The following is a 26721-nucleotide window of genomic DNA, read 5'->3' as shown; positions in this document are numbered from 1 at the left end:
CAATTCAGAAAATGATACAAAGAAGAACAACTGCCACAGGTTATTGGTAGAAAGTAAGAGTGCATCCAATTCCCCTCCTCACGCAGAGATCAGACACCTGTCTCAGGATATCACACCACTCAGCCTGACATGCTTTCAGCCTGTGCCTCTTGCTTCCAGGTCTCACTTCCAGACAGAAAAGGTCAGCTAGGGCAATGTTTCATCTCAAAACAAAGATAAAAACTGCCCTTTATTGGTTTTGTTTGTTGGAGGGTGTCACATATTCTCTTAGATGATTAAAATACAAGAGGGAGGAGGGATTGATCCAATACTATTCCCTTAATCCAATAAACTCTGTGATGATAACAAGCCTTAGTTACCAGAATTGTCCTCACAGTCCATAAATTAGGTTTCTAAATCACTTGCACCACTTTGAAAATTTCATATTGAAATACTGAAGATTCCTACAAAAGTCTCATCTTTTAAACTAAACAATGACATAGCACACTAAAATATGTATTGAACTAAAATAATCCATAGTAAATTAAGCCAGAGAGACAGCATACCTCCAACAGCCATGCCAATTACTAAAGAAATTATATAGATATTTTCATTCTTCTGGATCTTTTCCACCAAAATAAACTTAGTAGGTTATCCTCTTCACAGTTCATAAAATGCATATGCCACTGTAGAAGTATTCACTGTACACACCACTATTTTCAAACCTTGCCATGTGAATTCATGAGTGCCAGTAGAAAGCACGTGTTTCTAGATGCCACTTAAGTGTCTTAGTTTAATAACAAAACCTCTCACACATCAGAATTCCTCAGTTTTGAACAGCAATGGGGACAAAATCTACCAGTGCTAAAGACTTTGCCATCACACCAACCACATTACGCCAGGCACTCTGAAAAACACATTTTCTTTGGTCTTCCAAGTGCAACTACAAAATGTGTGTAAACAAACACCTTAAAATGGTGTATTTTTTATTAATAACTGAAATACCTAACTGTGAATCCAAATGTTTCTGTCACCCAAGCAGGGGATGTGCCTATGAAGAGATGCACGTGCAGTTTGCCATGCCTGCTTAGTGCATTTCCTGACAAAGATCTCAGTGCAGCCAATATTGGCCTTACACTCTGCACTATAATCAAGTGGAGATGTGGGAATTATGAGGGAGTGGAGAGCAGCCCTGGGAGGGCCCTGAGCAGCAAGGGAGGGCCACACCCAGCAGCCCTGTGCTGCAGACAGCAGAGGAGGGGCACACCCCAGCTGTCCAGTCATCCTCCAGTGCCAGCCTTTCCAAATGCCACAGACACGTCCTCTCCAAGTAATACTTCCATGTCCCCACTGTCTCCCATCCTGCCTTACAGATCCACTCCTCAGATCTCCCTCCTCAGAGCTTGATCCCTCCTGCTTGTGCCTTCATGCCTCTGTGGTTCCCAGCTCACAAATCCACAAGCCCAAGTACCGACCTTTCACTCCAAAACACCTGATTCTCAGGTAGTATCACAGGTCTCCAAGGGCATCTTGAAGTATCAATGCTTTTGCTTTTGTTTCTACCTCTCACAGGTATTCCAAAACTCTGACTTCACTTGAAAACATGCACGTCTACAAAGGTAATTTTAGTCATCACACAGATATAGGGTCTCAAACCTATGTCTGACTGGGAAAAAAAATCAAAGAATTGCTAAATATTTTTGAATGCAGAAATCTAAGCCTCCCTACAAAGAGCATTTTATACTCTTACAGCCTATTTCTGAAGTTCAACATCTCATATCAAACTTTTAGTAACATTCATGCAACTTAGATTTCAGGTTTTGACCCTGGAATGGCAATTTGGAAGACTTGCAATATTTTGGGGGGATGGAGGCCTTGTTTGTTTCATTTTTTTTGCCTTTGTGGGGGTTGTTTGTTTTCCATCAAAGTAATGCTAAACACCAAAGCTAGTATTTTCAAATATTTAAAATACTTTACAAAATGCAATTACAAGCTTATTTCTATTAAATGTTTGAGGTTTTTCCCTATCATTTAGCTTCCAGCCCCTATGGTAAGATTTACACATAAAAAAAAAAAAAAAAAAAAAAAAAAAAAAAAAAAAACCACACACGCACAAAAAAATAAAAAAAACCCCACAACACACCACACTCCGGCTGCTTTAGAACAAAGTTTCCACACTACACAATGATCGAGCTGGATACAGTTTCAACATCTGTGGACGTGGCTAAGGGAGGGACACTTGAAGTCTGGCATCCTAAACCTTATTAAGCTCTCCTACACTGTAGAGAACTTCAACAATTTCTACTAAAATCTGACTTAGGCCCTGAGTGGGGAATCAGCACTGGAGAGCTGTGTTGGCCCACCAAAGGATCACAGGAATGCCCTCTGTCCCCTGGAGGATCTAAGGAAAGCAGCTCACTGAAGCGACACAGATTCCTCACAGCATCTCCGCTTATGTGGAAGATACAAAATACAAAGTTTCATTTCTCTGGCTGTTAGAGGCAATCAGGTGGGTTAGTTACTCACTCACTGTTAAACTTGTCAAACCAGAGAACAAAAATGCATTTCTATTACAGCAGAAGAAGCCATAAATTATTTAATTTCCTTAGAGCCTACCTAAAGACTGCAGCATATACCTTGTATTAGTTGGTGTTAGCTTGTTAGTTATTAGTTTGGTGTTCTCCCCTTGTATTAGTTGAACAGAGCAGTCTGTTCACAGCTCTGAACTTCACTGGTGTTTACCAGCTGCAGGAGGAGCCGGGGTTTTACAACAGCAGAGAAAGCATGAAGCTCAGCTTACCTCCTTCTCCTAATTAACTTTTTGAATACCCCAAAAATGCAACATACCTTCAGGGAAAGAGAGTTTCTCCAGCCCCCAGGCACACTGGATTAACAACTGGGCCTCAGCAGACACGACTGTGCTGGGGTGATTGCTGCCACTTATATTCAGATAACCAACCTGAAAAATTATGCCAGCACTGGTGGCATTTACGGCTGTATTTTTTATCATCAGTAACTTAATGTGATTTATATTAATACCATCTTCCTTGAAAGAAAAATAAACTTCTCAGTACAGAACCTCTTCTATAGCATCCTCCCTCACTTCAGCATCAAACCACTTAGCTGTTATTAAACCAGTCACACTAAGGCACATAAGGAATTTACTCAGAACACAGTTATCTTGTTCCTCACCTCTGATTTTTGGAATCTAAAAAAACCAATGAAATTGGTGGTTTCTTTTATTATTACCAGTGTGTCCTATTTTGCAATAATATTGAGCTTCTTGCAATCTCAGGGGATGTATGTATTCAAACATTACACATTTTAAAATTCAATGTCATCTAGAAGTGCTAATGCAATGTGTGTCATCAGTTAAGACTGTTTTGTATATGCACTAGTTTTTATAATTCTGTGCTTATTAGGTGTTAGTTAAATCCAGTTTTCCAACTGATTTTAAAATAAATACCTTTCTATACTCCCAAGTCATGAATTGTCTTTTGCTGCAATAGCAAAACCCTGTGACTAAAATGTTTCTAACAGAACTTTTCTAATTATTTCCATTCAAATACCTGCCACTGTGGGAGGCAATTTGGCTGTGGTCTGAGAGTTCTATCACAAGTGTCCAAAGATATCACTTTAATACACACTCAGAAAGGAACAAATGCTGTTTATACAAGGTGTCATTCCCACAGAGACCAGACTGGCAGGCAGGTCTGTGTTCTTATAATTCCATTCTTCCTCAGGGAACAATTTCTGCCATAAAAGTTTTATTCCTACTGAACAATTTTAACTTCCCTTAAAGAGAAGAACCCTTTCTCGCTGCAGGATAAACACAGCTTTAAAGATTCAGGACGGAAGTTTAACCCCCTCATGCAGGATCCAGTGTTTCACTGCAGCCGGTTTCTCTTGTTGAAGCCTTTCTGTGTCTCAAGTTGTCTGCTGCCATAACCCCAAGCAGGGGCAAAGAAACCCCTGAGATGCAGGGTAGGACCCTGTGAGATGAGCACTCCTAGAGGTGAGCATTCCATACCAACACAAGAAATAATACTTATCAGTACACATCCTTATGTACTGTTATGAAGTGAAACAGTGAAGATGGACAGAGAAATGCTCGCTTCATTCCATATATAGTTACAGCTCTGAAAAGAGAAGCAGTAGTAAAACACTTCTAAATATTTGGTGATTCCAAAGAAATCTCTCATAGCTCTATCATCACAGAATGTAGGACAATATTTTGAATCAAAGATGTAAACATATCAAGAACTGAGATCCAAAGTGCAGTCAGGTTTTCCTCTTCCTCTAATTGTCTGTCTGCTGTCAAATATTCTTCTCCTACCTGTGCTAAGGCCAACCTTCATGTAGAGCTGGCAGGTTCCCCTGAAGCATTACAATTCTAGCAGCACTGAGGCTGCTGTTTGTGCTTTTTGTCTGCTGTAATAGCTTCAAAGCACTAATTAAATAATGGCAGCAACGATTCTGAACTTCCCAATGAAATCAATACGGATCAATGATGTCAAACCCTCAAGCTGTACAGAAGGTCGGTCTATGAGCAGTTCTGAAAAGAAGTACTGTATCTGTTCATGTTTCATAAAACTCTTCATGTTTTATCTTTTGATTACATCTGTCATGTCTTTTTTCAGTGATACCATGAACTTGCAGGGCTGCGATTAACCCTTTCTGTATACTGTCCAATGACTCTGCTCCAGCTAAAAAATTTATACACTAAAGACCTAAAGAGAACTTGTGTTATAATTTGAAGGTATGTTTGCAAGTGTTGAAGATTGATAAGCCAGAACCATTTCATCCCTGAACAGTCCCCATTCAGTAGTCCAAAATACAGAGAGCAAGCTACTCTTGCCTTAAACAGCATTTCATTCTCTATTTCATGATCCTGATCCATGATGAGCAGCCAAGTCTAACACTCAATACCTACCTGAACAGAGTATTAAGCCAGAGACTCCAGGATCAAGCATTACACTTGACCTTTTGAATTTTGTTCCAATCAATACCTCAAAAATTGATTTTCTCTTATTCAGTATACCTAAATGGTTTCATTAAACTGAAAGATTACATGACCTCCCAACAGGGAAAGGCCACCAGAACCTATTCTCTAGTCTGTGTTATATAAAAACCCTAATCAACAACCAGTGAGTATCTGAGAATACCAAACATATCCACCTCAATTATTACACAACAATCATACTAACAGTGGTGGTCAGAGGAAATTATGACTAGAATATTAAACTATCAGATTTTTAGATTTGGTTAAATGTCTGGCAGCAGAACACAGCTGGATTTGGACTGCACAGAAGTGCAACATCAGCCGTTGCCAGCTCATTTTAGCAAAGATGTAATAACATTTCCTGAGCTAAATGCATCCAAGGACTCCCATATACCAATTCCCTGGGAGGTGACAACTTCCCCAAGTGCACATTTAACTCACAATAAATGAGGTAAGCACATTACTGTGACTATTTGTCCCCATCAGCCTGTAAATGCTTTACTCCTCAGAGGTGATGAGGTCCAAAGGATAAACGCCTTCCCCCCGGGCAGCTTTCCAGCCACTCTGCCCCGGCCTGTCCTGGTGCCTGGGGTCACTGTGTCCCAAGGATAGCATCTGGCACTGACACTTTTGTACCAGCTGGATCCTGGCACTGGTCTAATAAATGGAGAGTGCTATTAAAATATCAGAGATCCTGTGGACATGCATAAAGTGAGAACGAGGAATGGCCTGGAGCCTGTTGTGTCATTACCTGAAAACAGGGTCTCAGTGTAAGCTGACCAGACAGTATTTTTCTGAGATCTGTCCCTTGTCCCAAACACATTCATTTTGTACAAATTCTTTGCTTCGATTAAATGGCACAACCTTCTCTATAGCTCTCATCCTTTGCTGGAGGTGTCTATTCCAGAGTTGTTACAATTCTAATCCATGCAAGAATTTTCCCCTCATACTGCAAGCCCTGTATGACAGAGTTCTCTCCTAATCTTCTGCCCTAAACTGCCTCAGTTTCTCATGTACAAGAACCAAGCTTTTTCATTAAAGCTGATTACAATTAAAGCAATCATGACATGCTGAAGAAGTGGGTTTCTGTTTTTATTATCAGAGGTCCTGCTTTTGCTTTCTTCCAAAAACACTCTTCTAGATCCAGCAGTCTCTTTTCTCTTTCCTTTCTCCTATGCTTTTGCCTTTGTACTATCTGAATTTACGTTCTTCTACCCTAAATCCACAATGCCTGCAATCCAGAACTCCTTTAGCCAGCCACCCTCCTTTGATCCTTCTCAGTCCAGTTGTTCTTTCCCTGCTGTGTGCCTGTTCCTCACCCCGACTAAGCTAATTAGGCTCTTAGGATGAGGTTGTCTGGGTGCAGGCATGGAGAGAAGCAGAATGAAACAACAGCTTTAAAAAAACTCTACCCAAGCCAGAAAAAAAACACCAAAACCTGAGAAGAGGAGCATTGCATGGTAGATGTCCTGAGTATCCATGCAAGCTCAATAGCAAATACATTCCTTTGGCTGCTGTCTTCCAAAAAATAAATGAACAAAAAAAATTTCTGAAACTTGCATTTCTTTCAATAAAATCAATTGTAGAAAATATGAGTTAGGATTAGCCTGGGGAAAAAAAAAGTTATTTTTTTCAAGCAGCCCTCGAAATATCAGGCATAGAAAAATAATAAACAGAAATTTTAAAAGTGCAGTGTAACAAATGTCTGATCTCAATGAATCATCAAGTCAAGGGAGGGAAAAAAAACCCAACAAAACAAATTTATTGCATGGCAACACTGAAGTGGTGGGAGTTTTATCTGGCAGAGAAGAAATAAGAGAAGGAAGGTTAACCATTCACTGCCTTAAATCAAAGCTATTATCTTTTTTTCCCCTCAGTTCATTCCAAACACGTTTGCCTAATTATAAACTCTGGGAGATCCCGGGTACGGAAGCGGGGTTTTGTAGTGCCAGGGCAGGACCCGGCACTCAGTCTTGTTGAGCTCACACCTGCCAGGCCTGTGGCTCCCCGGATGCTCCTCTCAGCCCTTCTCGGAGAGGGCGTCCCACTGGCCAGGCTCCAGTCACTGTGACCTCCCCAGTCAGCCAGCACTGCTGGGAGATTCTGGAAAGGGCCGTGGGCAGCACCTCTGCCAGCTCCCTCAGCACCCCTGCGTGGGTCCCATCTGTCCCCTGGACTGGTGTCACAAGCATCCATTATTGTTCCAGCTATAACTAAATGGGAATGTCAAGGACCTGGATAAAAGAATTATTGCACTTCCCTTGTAATCTTTTTCCAGAGCAATAACATTTTGCAACAACCTTCCAAAAATCAAAACATGTCCCTTGCCAGCTATAGTAAAACTCCTGCATTAAAGATCGTGTGGATGTTTAATTACTTCTTTGTGCATTAGGAAGTGATTCAGCTTGGATTTATGTATTGACTAACAGACATCGCAGGGAGAAAGAAAACACCTCAGTCCCAGGACAGCACTGCCTGGAGCTGTGAGGAACCTGAGGGCTGGCACTGGCACGTGATACACACACAGAACTGCTCACAAACGAGTGCGATGTGTGAATACACACAACTTAAACTGACCTGTAAGGGGGACTAGAAGGGGCTGGGAAAGGTGAAACACACCATCCTACATTCTCATCTACTCTGCAGAAATGAACCTCTCAAACAAGAGTTTTTACCACTGTGGGGGAGACTTTCACAAGGTGCTGATAACCTGGCTATATCAGTCTCTTTCCCCATGGAGCACCAATCCAGAGTAACGGGACACAAAGGCTGCCCTTCAGAGTGTCACCCAAGTTACCTGCTTCAGTTCCAAGTTAATTGAGATGCACATTGGAGACACAATGTTAGAGCCTGTCTCCCTAACCCTACGTGAAGACATTCAACAGCATGAAGGATAGCCACCTACAAGAGAAGAACATCTTTCATGCCAGTATGTTTAGACCAAACAGCATACACCCCTTGTGGTACCACAGCCAAGAACATTTCAGCTGTATGGAGTTTTCATGGCTCTTGACTTCAGCAGGCAGACTGCACTTAACAGAAGAGTCATACTGCTTTTTCATCACATAAAATAATTCCCTTTCGTGGGGAAGTAAAGAGAATGAGAAGCCAGTGCAGCTGCCTGATGGATGTCAAAACCATTCCATTAAATAAAGGTAATGGCAAAACTCAGGAGAGGCAGCAGCACTTCATAGTGAGCTCCCATTTATTCATTTTGTATCAAAGCCAACAACAATTCCTATAGTCTTAGGCTCCAAGAAAACAGAATATTAGCATTTCAGATTTTATCAGCCTTCTAAAGACACTACCTACAGCACACACAAGTATGTCTAATGCATACTCACAAGCTCTTAGAGAATTATTATGCTCAAATTCAAGAGCATAATAATAAGAGCATGAATGGAATCAGTATAAAATATGATAGATGAATCACCCTGAATTATCAGGAGTAAACCTACCCAGACTAAAGCAACTACATGGAAGATTTACCTCTGACCTCTGTTCTAATCATGTTAAGTACAAATTAGAGAGAAGCAGAGACAGTAATTAATTCCACAAGGAACAAAAATCAGCACAACACAAGCCCAGTAACCATTATGTCAAACCATGGAACTTGATCCGTGAGTTCCTGTGGCAGACATACGCAAGGTGCAGGAGGACACTGCTGCTCTGCCATGCACATCTCTAGCCAACCCACTGCCACTCCTGTTCATCAGCACCCCTGGACAGTGCTGAAATAGTGCACCACTCCATATAATGATGTGTAAAGCTCTTCTTAATTTTTAAATTTGTTTGTGTTTGAGAACATGGGAGACTCTCTAATGAATTCATGAATGCTTTCCCACATAGTTACTGCTTCTCCTGAACGATAACAATGGAAAGAATGGGAACTGAAACAGAGCAGATTCCTTTGCTGCAGCTGCTGGCTGCTTTTGCATTGAACTGTGGCAAGTAAAATAAGGCAGCGCGGACACACACACGACACTTGGAGCCAGCCCCTGACAAGGCAGCAGCGCACGGCGCCAAGCAAATTGTGCAGAAAGCAAAAGACAAACACCAGCAAAATGTGGCAGAGGCTGCAAACTTGTGAAGCACTAAAAACATTTACTCTTTTTCAAACACATTCCAGGCACAGTGGGACATAAGGCGTTTCATACATTTTTGCTGCAAGTGGCCTAAAGTAAAAAATACGAGGCAAGTGGCAACCTAAGCAAAGAATACAAATGTCCTAGAGATGCATTGTGGGGGGAAAAATCCTCGTAAAATACTTCCAGCAGCTGCAAAAAAGAACAGCAACAAAAGAAAGGTTGCTGGCACACCTATCAAATTAGATGCTGAACATTTAAGAGGCTAATTCTGACATACTTAAGAAGATCAGCAACTCTACAGGCCTTGATCTTTGCATGTAACATATTGCATTAGTTTATGATATGGTCTGAGATTTAATATTCAAAAAGAAAAAAAATACACTAACAGAAAATACCCTCCCATTGTGAAACTCTGCAACTTAACCACTCTCACACGATAATTAATTCTGTCAGCAGTTAAATCTTTTGACTGAAAAAACCCTTACAATCTCTCATTCTCTGCATCCCTGATATAATTTTCAACAACCTTTTTCAAGCAGAAGATCCAATTTTGAAGTTCATCAGTACTATGGCAATTCCCACCACATTAGGAATGGGCAATGCCAGGAGGCTGCTACAGTTCTCACTGAAGGTACAAAAAGCATCACAAGCAGATTTGGATTTTGCGAATAACCCCAGTAGTAACAGTTATTGGAAAGCTTTTCTAAAGCTGGATTCGGCTAAAACTTTATCAAAATTAAAGAGTCTGCAGCTCAACTGTTACAGAGGCGAGGCTGGCACTCACTGTTTCTCTCATGTTTCTATGTTTGGTCTTTACATGAACATATGAATTACTGTCTTCTTTAAAATGTTGATCTTTTGATCAGCAAGTATCTGACACAGAATTCCAAATACCATGGTATTTATGTAAGGTGCAAATGCATTCAAGGACATTTATACTTTTATTTTTGGAAATGCTCTGAGGCACTGCTGTTCTGATACAACTCCAAGACTTTTATCCGTTTACAAATATCTCAATTCCAACAGCGTATCTCTACTTGACTTTAAATCACACTGAGAACATTGAAATTGCTATGTCAGATAAGAGCACTGGATCTCTTCCAGCTTTCTGTCTTGGAGCAGCAAGTCCTGGGTATTTTAAAGGAAACTGCAAAGATCTTCCTGAGAGACAGCTCTTACTCAGTAACGTGGCCATACAGTACCTTGGTTTTTTCTTTTCTACAAGCCTTTAGTTACTTTCTGGCTTTTACATTGAAACACAAGACTTTTATGTCTTTTACCTTTTACTAAATACCCCCTGTGAACTCTTTATGCACTTGAACTGCACCAGGACACATCACCTTAGAAGGCCCTCAAGAACTGTATTGTGGGGTTCAATTACCATAGTGTGAACTAAAGTATACAGCTGAAATGAGACATACTGGTAATGCAAAGAAAAAAAACAGAGGTATATTTGGCCTTCCCTGAAAAATTCTTCTTTCCTACTTCTCTTACGAATTTCAAACTAATTAACACTGGAGCATGACTCTATTTACTGCTGTCCTTAGATTTGTATACAGTTATCTTAAGATTTGGGTTCTTTTTAGTCCTGCAATGATAGAATAAAGCACATTTGTTTCCTAGAATTTTACAGTCTTACAAAGAAACACAGGAAACTGCTGAAGCCAGAGCAGCAGAAATGGTCACAGGAAGCATTTTTGTTGTGTTCATTATACTGGCACATGTCTGCTCTGGATTTCAACCTGCTCAATCTGCCTAAATCACAAATAAATGATGGCACAAGCATATGCTGGAAGACCACTCCATTTCCCTGTGACACACACAGATCTTCCTATCTGTGGCAAAAGAGGCTCCCTGTAAGAGCACGTGGATGGAGGTGGCCCTGCTTTGTCTGCCTGGAGGCAAAGTGGTTTTAAAACCGAGTCATTGTTTGTGTTTGTGTTTTCTCCCAGTTCCTGCCACCACCCAGGGACACAAAATGAAGCTGTTGACTCCCTCAGGCCCAGCTCTCCTGTGTCTCCCCCACATGGGCTGGCCACAGTCTCCTATCAGCTGCGGCATTTCTTGCTCTCTAACCACTACTGTATGCAACCAAGCTGCAAGAGGAAAAGGGGCTTTTAAGCCTCTTACCTTCTTACCAGATACAGAATGCTGGATAGAAGGATTTAAAAAACACAAAAATACAACACACCTACCCTAATATTCTGGCAAGAAAGAGAAGAAAGAGTGAAAACTCCATTTCTTCTCTTCATGTCAGCTTCCTCTCCTCTACCCTTCAGCACTGTGTCCATCAGCAATTAATAGTCTGCAGATATTTACTGTTTTACACATGTATGGAGTCACTTTGAGTTGGCTTGTCATTTTTTTGCAGTCCTGTCCATCGGGTAAAAGACACTTAATTTTAATAAACTTCAGAGTTTGTTGTCTGAATACGCAGGAATATAAAATGCAGGAATGCAGAAGAATTTTTTCTTTTTTATTAATTGATTATATGGGAGTCTGTTGTGCTTCTTTTAAATCACCCAAACATGCTGGGGTTTGGTTGTACAGTTATTTTTTATTTAATCACATTTCATTTAAGACAATTATCTTGGGTAGAGGTGAGAAGATGAGCTAATAGGTCATGTTAAATTTAAAGATGTGGTTTCTTCAGAGCTCTGTCTGCCAGACACCCCAACGGGAAAAGACAAAGAAGGATGGCAAACACAGAATGGAACAGTCAAAACATACCTGCAGGTATTTTATTTTCTTTTAAACCATAAAGTTCTAGCCCACCATTACTGGCATGGATGGGGGACCCTTGCCTAAGCAGCAGCTGATTACAGGCTGGTTAAGTAAGACTGTCAGCATAATTAACATTCTGAGCCTTCTCAGGAACACCAGGCTACCAAAGCTGGAATATCTACAAGCTGCCACAGCTTGCTTAATTGAAAAAGACTTGACTGAATTACTAAAAGCTAAACAATCTGAAACTTTTGATGAAAAGGGAAACAAACTTCTTTTTGCAGGAAAATGGCAGAAAACAGCATCAGGCTGAAGCCAGGGAAGGAAGTGACTAAGCATGCAACTGCAGCCACTTGGAATAAATCATTTCTGTGCTAGTCACAGTGGGAATGAGCACAATTATATGCTTCTTAACTTTGTTCATGTTTTCATCTTTCAGTTGCAAATCTGCTCAACTGTCATGTTCAGTTTTCTCTTCAAAATGTTACTAATGCTGCCTAATAACACACCACTGTCTGTCTCAGGCTGGAACACAGCCTCAGAACACCACACTGAGGTCCAAGCAGGAGTCCTAACAGAGGAAAGCTGGAATGCTTTTTTTCTTTGTGGAGGTTTTCATGCATAAGCATGTGAAAGGAGCAACTGGAAATTATTTTAGAATATTTCAAGATGTCAAATGAAATCATTCTACTCTGCCCTCCTGCCCCCCGTATGCCTGTTTATGCTGAAGAGCAGCAAGACTAGGAAGAACACCAATAAACACCTACTAATTCAGGTCTGAGCCTAAGAAATGCCACATATATACCTTTTGTTTCAAGAAGCTAAAAATGCATCAGTTGCAATTTTTATATGGAAAATTAAAGGTAATATTCAGCAAATACTGAAGTAATTTTCAAAATGGTACTCTTGTAACAGTAGAAAGGTTCTGTAAGTGAACAGACATTGCCAAACTTATTGACCACAGAGAGAGGGTAATTCTGCATTTTAAACAGAAGTCTGTGTTTCTATATTTAACAACTACGCCATCCTCACATGGAATTCTATTTGGCCACTCAAGCTCAAAAAAAGGCATCAAAATAAATGACACCCATAACACACAATAAAAGTTACAGTAGATGCAGAATAACCTAGGCTGGAATTCCAAAAAGGAACAGGCAGCTTAACTGATGGAAAAGGTATATGTTTGAATATAACTAGTGTCAGACAAAAAGTCATGCAAATCATCTATTAGGCTGCTATGCTTATAGAACTACATGCCACTATTGCTCTCTCATCAGTGAAGACACTGAGACCCCAAAAAATTAGGATAAAAGCTCAGGTTTGGAAAACGAGTTTATAATGGTTTCTGATACGATGTGGATGTCACGGGTTTCCTATAATGAAAGTTCTTGCCAGCTGCCTTCCTCCAGCAGTGGAGAAGCCACTGCAGCCAACAGATATTCCAGGGCTGACCTGACAGAATAATTAATTCTACAGCCTCAGTACACAGCGAGATGTCAAGGCAGCTTCATCTGGAGCCCCACAGAGTTAAATGCATGGCAGGGCACAGGTCTGAAACTCCTAAGAAATGTGTGAACATGCATCATCTATGTGTGCTCCATGCTGTGCAAATGACAAACACTAATCCCTCAGAGAGGTACCAAAAAGGTAGGAGTATAAAAGGAGCAGCTACAGGCACAGGCATGAGAGCAGAAGGAACAGCTGAGGAGGCAAAGCCAGCCCTGAGGGTTTTAACTACACATACACATGGAACACTGAAAAGGTCTGAAGTTGGGTAAAAGACAAAATTGTGCAAATGGCCACATGGCTGGCACTACCACAGCCTCATCTTTAGTCAAACATTTCTCTTCCTGTTCTTACCACACATCAGCACACACTCAGAGCTCACTCCTTTCCCTCTGGCCAGAACTGGACACTGCCAGCACCACTGGTTTTCCCTGGGACCAGGCTGCAGCTCTGCTTGGATTCAGTCACGCAATGTCTCTACACTGACGTCCCAGCCCTTGCAGACCTCCCCATGAACAAAACTCTTCTATGAGATCTCTACGTAAATCTGGCTGTGCGGGAAGCTCATTCCCTTTGCCATCCCTAGCAAAGCACAAGTCAGATCAGGCACCTCAGGACACTGTTGTGGCTTTGGGTTTTTCAGTGAATCTTCTCCCATTTGTTACCTGAGAGAAAGACGCTGTGAGGAAAGGAAGTTGACCTGGGAGATGAATTGTCGGCAACTCCGATACAAAAGAACTGGCCGATGATTCTAGCATTCCACTGAAACCTTCCAGGGAGGGGAAAAGGAGGTCGGGCACTCGCTTAGCTGAGGGGGAACACGCAGGCTGTGCGGAGAGCGGGGCAGTTCGGGCGGTTTCTGGCCCGGGGCTTGTCCCGCTGAGGGGTTCGGAGCTCTCCTCGCTGCCCGTGAGCCCGCTGCAGGCAGCCGCCGTCTGACCGGCGCCTTCCAGGCCCGCCACTGCCGGGAGACCCTCACCATCTCCGCGGGTGCCGCAGGGGAAAACGGGCCCGTGTCTCCGGAGAGAGCACCTACCAGATGCTGAGCGGAACCCGGCGGCTGCCACCGCTAGGATACTCACCCCGTACACGTGAGCGCTGGGGAGGGCGAAGCCCACGGCTCCCCTCAGCCCGGGGCTCCCCCCTCAGCCCACGGCTCCCCCCTCAGCCCGGGGGTCCCCCCTCAGCCCGGGACTCCCCCCTCAGCCCGGGACTCCCCCCTCAGCCCGGGGCTCCCCCCTCAGCCCGGGGCTCCCCCCTCAGCCCGGGGGTCCCCCCTCAGCCCGGGGGTCCCCCCTCAGCCCAGGGCTCCCCCCTCAGCCCACGGCTCCCCCCTCAGCCCACGGCTCCCCCCCTCAGCCCACGGCTCCCCCCCTCAGCCCACGGCTCCCCTCAGCCCACGGCTCCCCCCTCAGCCCACGGCTCCCCCCTCAGCCCGGGGCTCCCCCCTCAGCCCGGGACTCCCCCCTCAGCCCGGGACTCCCCCCTCAGCCCGGGACTCCCCCCTCAGCCCATGGCTCCCCCCTCAGCCCGGGGCTCCCCCCTCAGCCCGGGGCTCCCCCCTCAGCCCGGGGCTCCCCCCTCAGGCCCGAGGCCGTGAGGGAGGCGCCCCCTGCCGGCGGGGCCGAGGGGAAAGAGCTTCACGCCCGGGAAAAGGCGGTGGTGGGTTTCTGTGGAGTTATTATTTTAATCGGTTTTATGGCTGTTGTGTCTTTTTACATATATATAGATATATTCTAGTAAAGAACTGTTATTCCTTTTTCCCATACTTTTGCCTGGAAGCGCCGAAATTGTCAAAGGAAGGGGGTTCATCTTTCCATTTCAGGAAGTTTTCTCCCTTCCTTGGCAGATATTTGTCTTTTAAACCTAGAGGAGACAAATCATTCTTTCCACACCAGCACCCTTCATGGTGATACCTAAGGATCTCTCACTACTCAGGCCACACAAACCCCAGCAGAGCTGTCTGGACAATCAGACAACAAGCATTCCTCCAGCAATGGCATCCTGGCCCTTGGAGGGTGGGAAGCATTTGCAACAAGCCTGGTTTATTCTAACCCAATCTCTCTGGCACCTTCACAGAGACTGAAGGCACAATCACAAGCAGAGGCCACCAACACAGCCTTGCATATCACCCCTACACATCTCCAGGGCACTTACAGTGGGGATCATTCATGCTCTGCAGGTTGAAGCGCTATGTGGAAGATGTAATTAATTTTTACTTCCGTGATGATCCTTCATCCTCCAGTACCTTCTGCTGCTTCTACTCATATTAACTTTTCAGGAAGATGCTGGAGCATAAGCCTGAAAGGATCAACACTAAATCCACTGAAACAGAAGTGGTCGTATCAATTTCAGAGAGTAAGTAAAATGATAGCTTTGCATCTCATGTCCTGTCTCTAAAGGATGAGACTGAAGCACAGGCTGCTTGCCTTTGTCAGGAAAATTAATCCACAAACACCAGGGGTTTATGTCCACAAAGGAGACAGAGGAGTCCTGTAACTTTATTCGAATGAAGGGAGAGGCCACAGAGCATTTCCCCTGGGGTCTCTCAAAATTTTGGAGGATGCAGTCTCCTTTTTATCCTCATTTCCCAGCCACCTGTCCCCTCTCTTCCCCACTGGCTGAGGTACTTGAGAGGTACAGACTTCCCAAAATGTCTAATACCTGAAGACCCCCTTCTAATGTATAACCCCCCTTTTTCTTTTACTTGTGTCAATCAGTGGAATTCCTATAGAATTTCTGGCTCTTCCCATTGTTTCCTTCATCTCTCAGTATCCCGTTTTATTTATCAGCAGACCTACAGTTTGTTTGTAAAGACAAATCTCTCATTCCATTTATCGATCAGTGGAATCCTTCCCATTGTTTCTTTTATCTCTCAGTGCTAGTTTTATCTACTGGCAGACCCAGTTTGCAAAGACAAGTCCCTCATTCCTTTCACCCTCAAACAGCTGCAAAATCATAGGACAAGAAGCCAGTCAGGGAGCAGTTATCCAGTGTCCAATGCCTCATTAAGGCCAAAGGACACGTTTGGTCTGGAAAAACCCTAGCAGTGGATAGCCTGGACAAAGGTTTGTGTGCCTCCCCAGGGCAGTGCAGAGGCCCCCGTGCCCTGCCCACAGCGCTGAGGCTCCAGCAGAGGCACGCGGCTGGAAAAGCTTCTGTAACTGCGTGAGGGACGCGATCGCCGCGCAGCCCTGTGCCAGCCCTGAGGACACACACGGGGACAGACGCGCCCCGGCCCCTCAGCCAGCCCCCTCACAGGAGCACCAACTCCAGAGTGGAGCGGGGCTCCTGCAGCTCCTCCGTGTGCAACACAGGATCCTTCACCCCCACAGGGGCTGGGGGCAGACTTCAAAATAACAGTTCCTAACAGAAGAGCAAGAAAGCATTTCAATTCATCCATTCCCTCACCTACCACTGACCACCAGTGTCCTTGAGGGCAGCACAGATCAACTCCTGGGGTAAGAGCCTCCCTAGTCTCAATCACCTTTCCCTATTTCTTCAGGACATTTTCTGTTGCCTTGATTTCCCTTGCCTGCATGTTCCTTGAGCCTGGCTTTCTCACACTTCCCTCTCCTTATGTGTACCTTCAGCAAATGCTGCATCCTGAGTTTCCCTCTGCCGTCCCACGCTCTGATATTTACACTGGGAGTTACACGCCCCCAGCTCTAATCTGATCCTCATGGAACAGCAGGTTCATTTAATCACTGGCGCAAAAATTGCAGACACATTTTATTAGACTTATCTCTCTTAATAATACAGTGATAGCACACTACAGTACCATTTAGAGCAAGCTACTACTGCTAGCCCAGCTGACTCCTGCCTTCTTTATAGGGGAATAAAGTCAAGGGAACAACACACGGTGTCACTTCATAAACCCAAAAAGAACACAGTGCGACACTTGCTAACTACAGGTCCCCAAAGGAATGTGATTTACACATAAAGGCACTCCCAGACCCAAGAGCAGAAAAATGCTGTATTCTGGCCTTGTCTGAATTCCAAACTTTGTGCACTATGAACATAATGCCCTGTGTCTAGAAAAGCTCAGGCTGCGTTCCTGAAAGTGCTTCTCACGGGAGTAACAGAAATATTTTAATTTTTTTCTTCTCTGTAACATCATCATTAAACGGATTTTAAAGAGTAAGCATGGAATATCCTGAGGAAGGCTAAGGTGAACGATGTGACAGAAGAGGGGAAGGCTTTTGATTGATCTGCATGGATCCCACTAGTACCCAGTGTCTTACACTCTGGGAAGTTTACATCCTTTCCCTGCCCCCTCACCCCCATCCTACTGTCATCTGGTAATTTTGTCACCCCTCCTTTTCAAATGTACTTAGTAAACAGATGTACCTGGCTAGTACAGGTACCTTCTTATAATCCCAAAAAAAATGCACAATTTGCTGATTCCCCTTTCCTCTGTGAAAAGTTTCAATTCCAAACCAGCTCTGTAGAGGAAAAGGCTCTCACAGTGAATGCCACCTTTTGTTTCACCATTTACTATTTTGGCTGTAGTTCATACTAAGCTTTCCATAGGGAAGTCTCATTTAGGTACAGAGAACTCAGCCAGAATTAATGGAAAAAGAAAAAACACACTACAATTTAACCATGTAAGAAACCCCGAAACCAAATATGAAATTAAACTGAAACAAATTAGTGCAAAATCAGATAGCAGTGAAATCAATCCAGAACAATATGCAGCTAGAAAGCCTACTGAAAGTTTACCTCCAAAAGAAAAATCTGGTCTATCACTACTGCGGCAGCAGACCTCTCGTTAGGGGTAGAAATGAGTTGAGACACAGACTTCTTGTTTATCACAGCCTGAAAAGGGTCCTGGTTTATTCCTTGTTAAAATTCACCCATCCTGACTCCAGCTATTCACTGACTCTGGCTGCAGCAAGCTCCTACTGAAGGTTTCCCTTGCAGACTCTGACTGCAGCCCCAGACTGACCTCACAGCAATGATTCTCTCTCCTGTTTTGCCTAGTCCTTCTGGATTATTACTTCACTATCTTCTCCCTCAGGATCGTTCCTTTTCCTCCTTCAAAGTCCTCTTCTGACTACCCAACCCACCCCTTTTATCACACTTACCTTTATCAGTCACAGCTACAACCCATTAAGGGCAAGGCTGTTCCTCTTCTCTGGTAATTGGCACAACTGTGACTTATCAGGGGCCAGGTCACCTGTGATTCTTTCTTCTACACCTACAACTACCTTAGCATAGTCATAACAGCTTTGAATTTCTGTCGTGTAGATGAAGAAAACTATGTGTTCATCACAGGCTCTGCCCAACACACCTCTCCTCATCTGGATGGATGCTAAGACATATCTAGTAACACATTTGCCACTGTATTTCCTGATCTAGGCAGTTCTCCCCTCAAAAAAAGGCCCAGGAAAAAAATTAGAGTGATCATGGGGTCATAAAACTCAAAACTTACAAGCATCTCAGATTCTGTGGTATCTCAGTTTATGTTTACGGCTGAAACCCCAAAACACAGACTTGAACTTTGTGTTGAAGACAACACAAATAAATAAACTATTTTTCTTAAGAGGTTTTTCTTTACAGAATTGGCTAAAATCGTTTTCTCTCAGGCAGATGGAATGATGTTGTTCCTGAGCACTAATGTTCAGCCAGCATGAAGTCACTGGGGCTTGGGTCACTTGCACCTTCTCACTCCTGCTCCTGACTGGGAACTGCTGCTCCAGGACAGGACAGGACAGAGGCAGGGCTGCCTGGCAGAGATACAGAGCTCAGCTCACAGTGCCCTGTGCCTGCAGCAACTGCCCTGCAGAATGAAGGCACAGGAACCCACAGAGAGCACAAGCTAAATTCACACCAAGGCGCCAGGAAACCCCCGGGGGCTGTGGGGTCAGTTCCACTGCAAGCTCTCCATGACTTACCCATAAGAGAAGCCAACCACTGGGCCTCAAGGTCTCGTTTCCCAGTTCCATGAGCTGAAAGGTTACCCCGTGGGGGTGCACTGATAGACAAGGTGTAGCTGATACCAGGCAAAGATAGGTTTTCTTATGTAAAACACAGCTTTAACTTAATTTTCTATTTATCATTATTTATATGGCCAGATCGGCCTGAAATTTTGTAAGAAATGTTTCATACTGGGATTTGTTTCATACTGGGAGCTTTATTTCTACAAACAGAGAAGAACTTATTTTGCTGTATAAAGATACAGAAATGTAGTTTTAAAAAACTGTTTATCAGACTCTGGCACTTTTCCTGCTTGTGTAATTCAAAAAGGATCTCAGTAAAGAAAATTCAATTTGGCAATCCATTAACATAGATTTGATGCTCTCTCTGTTCATGTCTCGATGTCTCACTCCTTTCAGAAAAACGAAAATAACTCTTGGTAAGGAGTGGCTGTTCCCTCTTGTTAGTCCAGTATATTGGCAATTATTAAAACCCTAGGAAAGCTGCTGAAGCTCTGCTGACTCATGGTGGCCAAGAAGCTACTTGTTAACTCCATAAACAAGGTGGAGGAGGGAGAGAAACACAAAACATGAAAAGCCAGAGAACAGGCAAAGTTTGGGAAGAAGGCTGAGTGCCAGCTGTACACAAAGTTGCACCAATTCTCCAGGAGAAAGAATCTGGATGTAATTGGAAGTTTTACATGCTGTGTTTGAACCAGGCTACAAGTCTGACCTAATTTCAGGCCATTTAAGTTTAGAAACCTGAAAGAGTCATTTCAATAAAGAGTTTACCTCTCACAGACATCTACTGTCAACAGAGGAAGAGCAGCAGTTCCAAAAGACAATTTGGCTCACCAAAGGTCTGAGCTGTCTTGTTCCTGCTCCATCAAGAGCAGAGACACCCCAGGGCAGTGACCAGTGACGGAAAGCCTGGAGCAGGACACCAGACTGGCACGTGACACTGGTGCAGCAGAACAGCGCAGCTCCCCGCGCACTCCGCAGCCTGTCGCCCGCTCCTCAACCCTGCAGACCACACTGCAGAGCCCCAAACCAGCCGTGGCAGGGAGTGGGAGATGACACCGCAGAGATTAATGGAGCAGTTAACCCTTTCCCTCTCCACCAGTCTGTCCCAAAGAGAGAACTCTCACAGAGTGTGCCATGACGCAGGAGCATGTTTCTGACATGAAAGACAACCGTAGCTGTTAGCCAGGAATGACTGCGCTCCTCATTGGGGGACTCTGGTTTGGTGCATTAGTACTAGCGGAATCACTGTAAACTCGAGGTCACCCACAGCCTAAGTACTAGCAAAGGTGGCATTTTAATGCCTGGAAAATTTTACATTTCACCTCATGTTCTGTTATTCTATTCTCACAGCAGTGGATAATTAGGGAAAAGCCACAGCCCATTATTCCAAGGGTAAGGATCCACTCCCAGAAAGGCATGGTTCTCAGCACTATCTGGCTGCATTTGAGGACTGCACTCCACTCTTCTAAGGAGCAGTACACCTCTCTTCAGCCTCCTGCCCATCCTTGGATGACAAAGAGACAGGATTTTCCATTTGACCACCATCATCTATGATCACAAATTGCTCTGTGAAGGAAGACTGCCAGCGTGGTGTGTTTGCTGTAACACCATCTTACCCTTGCTCTGCCAGGATGAGAGGATGTGTTCTTTCCCTACAGCATGCAAGGAAGGGAAAACTAAGGAAAGACAAGGTGGCTCTCCTGGTGGTATATGAGGACTGTAGAGCATCACACACATAAAAAGCTCAGCATTACTGTACCTTCACATAAAATCCTGTCCATGTCCTAAGTGACTGTAAGGACAACTCACCTCATTAAGGTACTACACCAAGCTGCTTAGTCGCTATGTTGTAAAGGTTCTGGAAGCCTGTGGTTGAAGCGTTAGTGCTGTGGAACAAAGTGACAGCAAGCTGGGAAATAAATGAGCACAGTACTCTCTTCTAACCTCCTGGCACTGAGCCTTTTAACAGAGAAGAAGAAAGCAAAAGGCAAAATGTCAGCCCCAAAAACATTTTTCATGTTGTAAAAAAACAGTGTCCACACTAAAGCTCTTGATAAGAGACACACCGAGGGGGCTGATACTTCACCGGAAAACAGTGGGTGATTGCAAAAAGGTTGTGTGAACACATCTAATGCAGTAAGAAAAAAAAATCCTTCCGACCAAAAATTTGTATCTATGTCCTATAAACGTCTCGTCAGCCCTTGAGACGGGAGTCTCAGGAGCTGCCGCTGAGCTCGTAAGCTCAGGGATGCAGGGCGGCTCTCAATCACAGTGAGGGTCAGGGCAGCCCGGCACCACGGAGCTGACCACCGCGCGGCGAGCAGCGCCCGCTCCCCCGGAGAGCCGGCTCATTTGCAAGGGAAGGCAGGCACTGCACATGCCCGCGGTGCTGCTGCCGCTGGGGGCAGCTTTACATAAGGCTGCGCCCGGCGCCAGCCCGCCACAGCCGGCCGGAGCTCTCGGCATGCGAGCGCGGCAGCGCCGGAGCCGCGTCCCGGGCCGGGCTCCCCGCACCCGCCAGCCGCGGGCACCGCGAGGGGCGCGGCGGCCGCGCCCGCAGCTGAGCTGGGCAGCGCCGGCGACATGCCCTCCGGCAAAGCCACCTTCTAACAGCCGGGCTCCGAACTAGGGAGATGCAAAACCGTAATATCCATGAAGATCCCATCACCTAGGAAGAATTTGACATTTTGCTGCGAATGCTGTGTTGGGATTGATTTATTCTTGGAGTGTTCTGCACGGCTGGCAAAGAATAATGTTCCAAAATCGGTCCATCTCCCAAGGGGTGCAATTTTTCTTCCTGGGTGTCAGCGAGCCCTGACTCACTACAGTGCAGCTGACAGGGGCTGCCATGCTTGTGGCACACTAAGCAAAAAACAAAAGACCTAAGGACGACCTTTGAACAACACAAAGGATGGGTATGTTTTTCACGTTATCTTTTTAATTTATAGTTCACAGTTACTGCATAGCCTGTGCTTTAATTACTCCATAGACTTACCTGGATGTGATTTGTTGTTATACTTAAATGGCTTAGGGATTACACCTTTTACCCAACTATTTTTCAGTACTTTTATTCAAGGTATTCTTAAAAGAAAAAAAAAAGCTGAGTAAAAAAAAAACCAAGCAAAAAACACTGTGAAAAGTAGTCGAGTCGAGCTAGGGCTTTGTAAATGATTGTTAAGTAAAAAGATTTTAGCATGATTTAAAGAAATGACTGATGTGTGGGGGGATAACTTTTCTAAGTTGTTTTTATTTCCAGGTTTCAATGTAATTAGGCTACTGAGCGGATCAGCTGTAGCTCTGGTAATAGCCCCTACTGTATTACTGACAATGCTTTCTTCTGCTGAACGAGGATGCCCTAAGGGCTGTAGGTGTGAAGGCAAAATGGTATATTGTGAATCTCAGAAATTGCAGGAGATTCCCTCAAGTATATCTGCTGGTTGTTTAGGTTTGTCCCTTCGCTATAACAGCCTCCAAAAACTAAAATACAATCAATTTAAAGGTCTTAATCAACTCACCTGGCTCTATTTAGACCATAACCACATCAGCAATATTGACGAAAATGCTTTCAGTGGAATACGCAGACTAAAAGAGTTGATCTTGAGTTCCAACAGAATCTCCTATTTTCTTAATAATACCTTCAGACCTGTGACAAACCTCCGGAATTTGGATCTGTCATACAATCAGCTGCAGTCTCTGGGATCTGAACAGTTCAGGGGCTTAAGGAAGCTGCTGAGTTTACATTTGCGCTCCAATTCCCTAAGAACCATCCCTGTTCGAATATTTCAAGATTGCAGGAACCTTGAACTGTTGGACCTGGGTTACAATCGCATCCGAAGTTTAGCAAGGAATGTCTTTGCAGGTATGATCAGACTGAAAGAGCTTCATCTGGAGCACAATCAATTTTCTAAGCTCAACCTGGCACTTTTTCCAAGGCTAGTCAGCCTTCAGAACCTTTATTTACAGTGGAATAAAATCAGTGTGATAGGACAAACTATGTCCTGGACCTGGAGCTCATTACAAAGACTTGATTTATCTGGCAATGAAATAGAAGCTTTCAGTGGACCTAGTGTTTTTCAGTGTGTGCCCAATTTACAGCGCCTCAACCTGGATTCAAACAAGCTCACATTTATTGGTCAAGAAATTTTGGATTCTTGGATATCTCTCAATGACATCAGCCTTGCCGGGAATATATGGGAATGCAGCAGAAACATTTGCTCTCTGGTAAACTGGCTTAAAAGTTTCAGAGGGCTGAGGGAAAATACAATTATTTGTGCCAGCCCCAAAGAGCTGCAAGGGGTGAACGTTATTGATGCAGTGAAAAACTACAGCATCTGTGGCAAGAGCACCACGGAAAGGTTTGAACTAGCACGAGCTCTCCCAAAGCCAACGTTTAAACCAAAACTCACCAGGCCTAAACACGACAGCAAGGCCCCTCTGCCCCCAACCATCGGAGCCACGGCAGCGAGCTCCGAGCCCGAGCACGACGCCGAACACATCTCCTTCCATAAGATCATAGCAGGCAGCGTGGCTCTTTTCCTGTCTGTGCTGGTGATCCTGCTGGTGATCTATGTGTCATGGAAGCGCTACCCTGCCAGCATGAAGCAGCTGCAGCAGCGCTCGCTCATGCGAAGGCACAGGAAAAAGAAAAGACAGTCGCTGAAGCAGATGACTCCAAGCACACAGGAATTCTATGTAGATTACAAACCCACCAACACTGAAACCAGTGAGATGCTGCTGAACGGAACAGGACCCTGCACGTATAACAAATCAGGCTCCAGGGAATGCGAGGTATGAACCATTGTGATAAAAGAGCTTTTAAAAGCTGGGAAATAGTGGTGCTTTATTGAACTCTAGGGACTATAAAGGGAACGTTTTTCTCACTTTTCTGGCACAGCTCTTCCATGTCCCTTTTTTGTACATTCATAATACTGGTCATTTTACTCTCATACATAATCAACTCATTGAAATTTAAATACCGCAATCAATGTGAAGCCTGAGCTCTGGTTTAATACAATACCCATTGTACAAACCCTCTACTGACTTCATTAAAGTCTCTCTTGTTTTTAAATAGAAAACTTCTTTCATAAGTAATCCACTGCACCTGCATCGACTGTGCCTCTGTTTAGGGAGAAAAATTACAACAATGAAATTAAAAATCAAACTCAGGGTGTCCCCCTCTGCCTCCCCAACCCCAGTGCTTGCTGTAAAATTCACTTTTTGAGCCCAGAATGAAGTAAAGAGCCAGGTACTGTAGCATCATATGAATTCTGAGTTGTCTGAGGAGAGAGATGGTGCAGGCATAGCTCTGAAAAAATGCCTGATTGCTGCCCAGCACAAGAAAGACTAAAAAGCGTGCTTAGGGCATGAGGTATCACACCAGAGGTAAAGCAGAGGGAAACCTAGGCTTAATAAAAAATTAAAAATAAAAAGGTACAGTGGGATTTACTGTACTGCATTGTAAGACTGTTTCTAGGGCCGATAGCTAGCAATTGAAACCTGTTTATGTGACTTCATACAAAAGGTGCCAGTGTTTATCCCTGCATCCAGTTGCCTTTCAGAAAGCAGTCAAAAGGCATTCATTAGATGAGGAGCAGAAATTCCTTATTGATGCAATTAGAGGAACTCAAACGTGCAGCAGCAAAAGCAAGACCACTTCCTGCACACATTTGTTTCAGCTCTCATTAGGAATTCTCTTTTCAAGACTGTCAAAGGCATTAATGTAGCTGAGGAAACCATTAAAATCCATCATTTTCTTCTATTTCTGTTTTTTTGCTGGGCTAGGCTTGCTAGGTTGTGTGCTATGTTTTGCACAGTGTCTCTCTAATATCTAAATAAAGCTTCACCACTTAAAATGCCAAACACTGTGCATTTTAGACATACTACAGCTGCAAAGAGCTTTCAGAGAAAACTGGTTACTCACTGGTGTGAGAGGAGCACATCCAAAAATCCTTTTACATAAATCAGTGACAAATCATTTTGCTCTCTTACCAAAACCCTAATGACATTACAGAATTCATAGACACTCAGTTTTAATGTCTAGTCATACACTAGTGGTTTTGGCCAAAACATAGCTTTGTAATCCAGCTATTCCCTGCCTTCCTTCTCCCAAAATCATGTATTCTGATACCTGCAGAAGAATATAACATCCCCCATATTTGCAAATAAATCATACTTCTCATTTTGACTATCAGGAAGGGAGGGTATGAAATAATACAGCAGCACCTTTATAAAGTCAGTAATTTAATTATCTCTATTTTGTGACTTGATTTGGCTTTGTAAACTGCGCATCTTCAATCACTTGGGAGGGAGTATTTTTATAAGGCAGTTTCACTGCAGCAGATTAGAAAAAGCAAAACCTTAACAGAAGGTTCCCCTGAATTGTTACTGGAAAAAACCCAGTCACAGCCTATCACCTTGAAACATGCTCGATACATGAAAACAAAGCTAGAACATCTCTTAAAACAGCTAATACACTTGAAGGGGTTTGGCCTGGGGTTTTTTCCACAGAATGAAACCATTCTTATTTCCACAGAATGTGGTGAGGAAATAGCTGAGGGTGGAAGCCTGAGCCTGTACTGAGCCCTGCAAGAGAGGCCCCATTTCTGAGTACAAGGACCCCACTCCATTAACAGTGCAAATGCTTGAGACACTTACCTGAGCTGTGCCTTGGAAGTTGCTATTAAAAAGTCAATACAGGTTTAATTACCTTAGCTACTGTAGGATTCAGATTTGTACCAGCACATCTTGGTTATCTCTGTACTGAAGCATTAGAGTTTGCTATAAACTTCATGTTAAGAACCATCCCTGTACTTCAGAGGCTTTCATCTCTGCAGTGGTGACTAACATTAGGCACAGCCAAAACACAAGAGATTTGCCCCAAAATATATGGATGTTCATATATACAGACAGACACACGTGTGTGTTTGTGTACAAATATAAATATATATAAAAATAGAATTAAAATTTTATATTTAGTTTTAGGAGTGCTAACTGCAATCAGAAAATAATTTCATACTATTACTTCAGAATTTTTGTTATTCAAGAATATTCATATCCTCTAATACTTCTTAGTGGACTGTGATTGTGAGAGTTGTCTGTAATTGAGTTGGACTTTATATGCTTTTGTGTTTCTTTAATGCCTTATTTTAAACATAACTACTCAGAAGGAATCAATCCAAAACCTTCTTCAGAAGGTGATGCCTGTAAAATCATCGCTAGCTCCCTTTGAAAAATACTCAATTAGAGGCAGGAAAAAGAAAATAAGGCCAGTCTGCCATTAGTCATGGATGGGTAACAAAAATACAGTAGAAATCCAGCATCTGTATTCATACACAGATATGCTCAGATCAACTCATTCCTTCCCTGCTGGCTTCCTTCACTTCCAGCTGCAGGAATTTCCAAACACACACAGGTCAGGGTGTAACTGCTGCCACTGTCACTGCTAATGCAGCCACTGTCTGACCACACAAAAAACACACCT

The 26721-nt window shown here is 43.7% G+C and overlaps 2 protein-coding genes across 4 annotated transcripts in view; one reads left to right on the top strand and one right to left on the bottom strand.

The window, feature by feature from the left end:
- The window catches only part of CTNNA3 (catenin alpha 3), a 419849-nt gene that overhangs the window by 205807 nt on the left and 187321 nt on the right, over positions 1–26721 (bottom strand). The window lies entirely within an intron of this gene.
- LRRTM3 (leucine rich repeat transmembrane neuronal 3) overlaps positions 21689–26721 on the top strand; it is a 79160-nt gene continuing 74127 nt past the window's right edge. For 2 of the 3 annotated variants that reach the window (XM_063406397.1, XM_063406398.1), the window contains exons 1-2: positions 21689–22156; positions 22498–24029. In XM_063406397.1, the coding sequence (XP_063262467.1) occupies positions 22153–22156; positions 22498–24029 (1536 nt within the window). In that variant the 5' untranslated portion in view covers positions 21689–22152. Of the gene's footprint in view, positions 22157–22286; positions 24030–26721 lie in introns of those variants that run through there. The other variant, XM_063406396.1, reaches the window with a different exon arrangement.

This window comes from Prinia subflava, chromosome 9, assembly GCF_021018805.1.
Source record: "Prinia subflava isolate CZ2003 ecotype Zambia chromosome 9, Cam_Psub_1.2, whole genome shotgun sequence".
NCBI lineage: Eukaryota > Metazoa > Chordata > Aves > Passeriformes > Cisticolidae > Prinia > Prinia subflava.
This window is presented reverse-complemented; position numbering and strand designations above follow the sequence as displayed.